The 6,053-nt window shown below is 34.6% G+C and overlaps 1 protein-coding gene across 4 annotated transcripts in view; it reads right to left on the reverse strand.

Annotated features, from left to right (window-relative positions):
* nckap1 (NCK-associated protein 1) overlaps positions 1 to 6,053 on the reverse strand; it is a 55,221-nt gene that overhangs the window by 34,291 nt on the left and 14,877 nt on the right. For 2 of the 4 annotated variants that reach the window (XM_016551547.1, XM_016551545.1), the window contains one exon: positions 693 to 779. In XM_016551547.1, the coding sequence (XP_016407033.1) occupies positions 693 to 779 (87 nt within the window). Of the gene's footprint in view, positions 1 to 692; positions 786 to 6,053 lie in introns of all 4 variants that reach the window. The other 2 variants (XM_016551546.1, XM_016551544.1) reach the window with 1 other exon arrangement.

Genomic DNA, 6,053 nt, shown 5'->3' on the forward strand with positions numbered 1-6,053 from the left:
CCAAACAAAGTAGTTTCGCTTTCACAACGAAGCACACAGCGTCTTTACGACATGGCGGCGGCAACAACAATACTACAGCGAGAATCAAAGTTACGCCTTCTTTCTTTGCGTAAGCATTTGGGCGGCGTTATGCAAATCTTCCGAGATCGTGACGTAGGTATGTGGGGGTGTGTTAGAACGAGCCGTTTTAGGTAGGCGTGGCTGACTCTTGACTTTTATAAAGAATATCTCTTTGGATTTGAGACTTTAGTCTTTGCAACTTTACAGATCTTCTTTATGCACCAAGAGCTTGTAACACTCCAAAGAGAAAGGAAAAATTGAAATCGCATCATATGACCCCTTTAAATTGGAAACTAACTGAAATGTTAGTTTTAGTTTTCCTTTAAGTACTAAAATGACTAAAAATAAAAATAAACGACTAAATACAAATTAAAGCTAAAAATACATAATGACAAAAGCACTTAAATTAACTAAAATTAAAACTGAATGTATAAAAAATAAAAGACAATTCAAAATAATACTAAAGTACCATTGTCACTTATACAAATACAAATTATGCTAGTATAAAAATGAGAACGACATTCACGGTGTCTTATGAAACAAAGGCAGAATAAATAGTTCATAAACCATCTAACTTAAACTGCATCTAATTCACTGCAACTGAGGTCAACAGAGTGGGGCTGCACTCATACCTTAAATTCCATAACGTCCACAAAGGTGAAGTAATATAGAGCTAAATTCTTCAGTATTTCTGACTTTTCTTTTTGTAGTTGTGCAAGCTGTTGCTGTAATATAAAAAAAGTGCAAATTAAACAGTCACATTAAACAAAGTCACATAATTGTAATATCTGACCAGGAAACTTATCAGCAGGGCTCACATTAGATAATTTGAACTGAAAAATCCACACAGATCTCAACCTGCTGGATTCTCTGTCTCAGAGCAAGGTTCAACAATAAAGGATGTGAGAGAGTTTCCGAACATTTGACGGGAACTGTTACATGTGCTTTTAGGACAGTTCTGCATTGTCACTTATGTTTACTGATGTACATCTATTTTAAGACTTGCAGGGCAGGCTTCAACATTTGGGTTTTTGTGATGCACTGAACACTGCTGCTGTGAATTAAAGTGATCCTATAATGATGAGAATCTGTTGAAACTAAGATAATGACTGGTGATAGTGTTGTGAAAAAAAAAGTAATATCTGCTTCATATGCCACTGTTTTCTGGTACACTTGTGTTTATAAATATATACCTGTCATGAAGTTACACTGAATGTAATGAAAAAATACGATGTATAAACACATATGAATATATAACAGAAAATGTCAACATACAAAACTACTTATTTCTGTGGCAGACCCAATGAAATACTGACAGGGCAAATACAACCCTCCTGTACATCCTTATTGTTGAGCCCGTTTCTCAGATTTTATTTTTGACAGTGAAACTAGTGAATGAACCCTGCATCAAGTCCTGACACGCACAGGCCTTTACCCTTTGGTTGTCTTTATATTTGCAACTCTAGAGCAAAAATGCATTACCGCTGCACCTGGGAAGGTACTCAAAATAACATGAGTATTCTGACCTCATTTTAGACATGCACATCTATATTCTCCGATGTCCTGCTAATGTCATTGTATTTTAGTGATGTTTGAATAATGTCATATATTATTTCAAAGAGTTACAACTCAATTCAAACATCTTAAAAAATGAAAAGCTGCATGATTTGCAAAGACTTTTGTCATTTCAGCAGTCTCCTCCAGAGTGAAGAGCAGTGCAAATATGCTCTAGAATCAAGTTAGTGACAGAATCCTTAGTATCTATCAGGATTTCCAGAAAACCAGGTTAGAGCTAATAGAGTTAATGATGCACCTCAGATGCCCATAAAGCCCAATATCAGGAAAACTATGTTTAAGACAGACGACACAAAGTCCATCAAACCACACCATCCCCACCCTGCATACTTTTACTGGAAATATATTCAGATCCTATCCTAATGAAGCATATAATCCCATTAGATTATAAGGTTAAATATAAAATGTGTCCGGTATTTAAATACTATAAGCCTATATGAGGTAGAGATGATAAAAACAGCAGAGAGTGAGATGAAACTGTGATAAACGGAAAGACCTGGAACCGCTTAAGGGTTAATCTTAAAACAAACAAACATGTTCCGGTCACATTTCACTCCTAAATCAAAAAGATTACAAAATATAGAATTATATTTTCCATAAAGAAAATTAAGCCTATTTTTAGGACTATGAAGTTGATATTTTCAATACAAGTAGTCACATTTTTGAGCAAATAATCATTAGAATGGAAATGAGAATTTTGCTTTTTAGTTTTCTTTTAAATTTCTATATTCCCATTATTTAATGTTACTTTTACAATTTTTTTTATTTTTGTATGTTAATTTTACTACAATAATAAATATCAAGAAAACTAGTTGTGCTTATAAGTTTACATACCCCTTGCAGAATGTGCAAAATGTTAATAATTTAAACAAAATACGAGGGATCATGAAAATTGCATGTTATTTTTTATTTAGTACTGTCCTGAATAAGCTATTTCACATAACAGACATTTACATATACTCCACAAAACAAAATAATAACCGAATTTATAATTTAGTTTTACATACTTACATTTACATATTACATACCCTTGAATCATAATACTATGTGTAATTTCCTGGATGATCCACAACTGTTTTTATATTTTGTGATAGTTATTCATGAGTCCCTTGCTTGTCCTGAGCCTGCTGTTCTTCAGAAAAATCCTCCAGCACATTATTTGGTTTTCCAGCAGCATCTGCATATTTGAACCCTTTCCAACATTGACTATGATTTTGAAATCCATCTTTTAACACTGAGGACAAATGAGGGACTCATGCATAACTATTACAAAAGGTGAAAATGTACTGATACTCAAGAAGGCCACACAATGCATTAAGAAACAGGGGGTATAAACTTTTTAAATTGGATGATCAGGGTAAATTGTACTTATGAGATGTTTCTCAAATGATCTCCTTTTACAGTATGTTCCATAGTTTATGTTAGACTGTTGTAGCCTAAACGTTTATGTGTAGTAAATTTTATGTTGAATAGGGCTGCACGATTAATCAAATGCGATTGTCATGCGCATCCTGTCAGTAAAGCCGGTTCTGTGATCAGTAGTAAATCTCCATCACGTGCTTTCAGATGGAGCAGCATTTACTATGCAGAGCCGTAGTTCACTGACAAGCTACGCAAAATCGCATTCATAATCGCAGACGATATAATCGCGCAATAATAAAATCGAAGATATCGTTCTGCGTTTATGAAAGCTGTTTGCGTAGCTCGTCAGTGAACTACGGCTCTGTGTAGTAAATGTTGTTCCATCTGAAAGCACGTGAAAATAAAATACCACACTTAACGTTTTTACTGCAAAGTCATTTCATAACGTCAGTCGAGTGTTTGAAGTAAATCCTTCTGTGAGATGATGTGGCTTCTTATACAAAATAAGGCACGCAACATATTTCATAATATTCTAAGCAGTGATAAAGGCTATGTCGATTAGCATTGCATTATTATTTACTTTATTATAATAAAAATTATAATAAGACGGACTCAGATAAACCATATATCACAATGGGCTAAAACTCATTTCAAACTTGTTTTGAATAGAGTGGATAAATATATTGAGGAAAGCATGTAACCATGCAGTAAGAGACTCAAAGGAAGCTCAGAGCACATCCCAATCAGCAGTAAAACATTACATTACAGCTACTCCAAATAAACACAATTGGCAGGCATTATATTTTAAGAGTTATTTAAAGGACCCATCTGAGATTCCTTTTGTCCATGTAGAATACTGAAATACCGACATATAAATGTGAGTACAACTGAAATGTTAAACTACATATACATAAGAGCAGGAACTAAATAAAGCAAATGGGACTCCACACGGAGTCCAAACTTACCAAAAGAATAATCCAGAAAATAGCCATGTTAAGCATGCAAAAAATGCACAAAAAAAAAGGAAGATGTAAAACAACACTAAAAGGCAACTCAAACACAGTTAAACATGAAACAGCTACACATCTTTGCGAGAAGCAGTTAAACATCTTAAACACAAAGTAGAAGGCAAAGCTGCATCTGAAATATACAACACTTCAAATGGACATGGTGGTTGGTTATTACGAAGGGACCAAAATGAAAAAAATAAAATGAACAAAACACACCTGAGACATGGAATGAATATAAAAATCATATTTTATAGCACATATGAAAAAAAAAATATTTGGTTAAATTGTTATGAGACAATCCATTAAAAAAATTAAGGCAGATCCTGGATGTCATGATGGTGATGATTTTCCTCTGTTTTCCCAAAATCACCTTTCCTTTGTGGCTTATGAATAAAAATTCTGGCTAAATGTAATCTTTACCCGTTTTCCTCTAAAATGGACATTCCAGAGCTTGTGCTTGGATAGAATTTAGGGCGAATCTCCATTTACTTGACAGTCAAATGATGTATCTGATCTGTCTTTACATATTGCTTTTATGTAGCATCAGAAGTTATGTAAATATGAAAACAAATTTCTTAGCAATCAATTCACACATATGTTTTTTTGTAAATAAAATTTCACTCATGAACAAATGGAGAAAATAAGGAGTGTCCATCAAGTGAATGTGCATCAAGACACACCAATCGGGTGCTTCCAATTTAGTAAACTTTTTAAGGACAACGGGAGTGGTCTAGTTTTAAAGAAAATCCTGCTGGAAATGTGCAGAATTTAGGGTTGGGTACCTATGTAACCGGTATGTACTAGAACTGAATCAGAACGCAGATTTCAGTGCCACCAATGCTTGAGCGATCGATTGAAATATTTGTTCTCTGGTTCTCCGAAACGGACGTAAGGATCACCGGCACCGCAATCATTTCCCGACTGAGAAAATGCACGAACACAAGTCGGAAAGCTCTAATAATACAAATCCAACACATCTTTGTAGTAACAAGAGTGTCCATGTTGTTTTCACATTTCAACTTAAAAGCACAACTTGGGAAATGAAAGCATCCGAGGAGCGCATGAATGCAGCAATTACACTTGCTCTGATGGCAGCAGGTAGATACCGTTCTATACTGTAAAAAGCATATGGTAAAAAGGCTATGTCGATTAGCAATGGATTATAAATATACTTAATTATGATGAAAATACCAAAGATGGCTTGAATAACACAGACAAACTATACATTGTCGCACACTGTAAACCCGAACAGTACTACTAACTTATAAAGATTAAGAACACTGCAATTAAAGTCTGTTAAATCGTTGATGCAACTTATAACAATTACATTTTCTGAACGAGGAATTTAGTTTTATTTTTGTGTGGCTCAACAGTTGAGTAAACTCTTCTATTTAAATTATTATTTTTAAGTTTACTGAGTGACGTAAAGTGACGTCACCTCGTTGCTCTAACCGACGTTCAGAAGAATCCATTCAACATGGCGGATAATCGCAAGCGACCGGAGCAAACTTAATGGAACAACTTGTAAGTAAATCAAAACAACTGTGACCATTTCTTATTTGCTTTTTGAGTGTTGTAAGAAGATCATGATAAAGGAATGTTTTCATTTTTGGGAAACGCTGTTTTTACACAGCGCTGTAAAGCGCGGCATTTCCCTGGCCTAGTGCTTTTGAATGCGCATTTTGAATGCTATTTTAGCGTCACTGCTTATAGTATAATGTTAACGTCAAAGAAGGGCACTAATGTTAACGTTAGCCGGCATTTTTTCAGTAAACGCAGTCCTAACGTACGTTTTGAATGTCGCTGCTGTTAACTGCAATGTTTAGGGCTGCGTTTCTCAAAAGCATCGTGAGCTAAGTCGATTGTTGAGACCATTTGGTGGCAAATGTTTCTACGATCATCTTAGCCATACAATGCTTTTTTTGGGAAATGCCCTGGTAAATGTGATTTTTATTTGGTCTGTTTTTAAACAACTAGCTGCTAAGAGTATTAATCCAAAATTAGGTTAAAGCTAATACACAGACATGAATTTTGCAATATATTAAA

Source organism: Sinocyclocheilus rhinocerous, unplaced genomic scaffold, assembly GCF_001515625.1.
Source record: "Sinocyclocheilus rhinocerous isolate Xijiao unplaced genomic scaffold, SAMN03320098_v1.1 scaffold2751, whole genome shotgun sequence".
NCBI lineage: Eukaryota > Metazoa > Chordata > Actinopteri > Cypriniformes > Cyprinidae > Sinocyclocheilus > Sinocyclocheilus rhinocerous.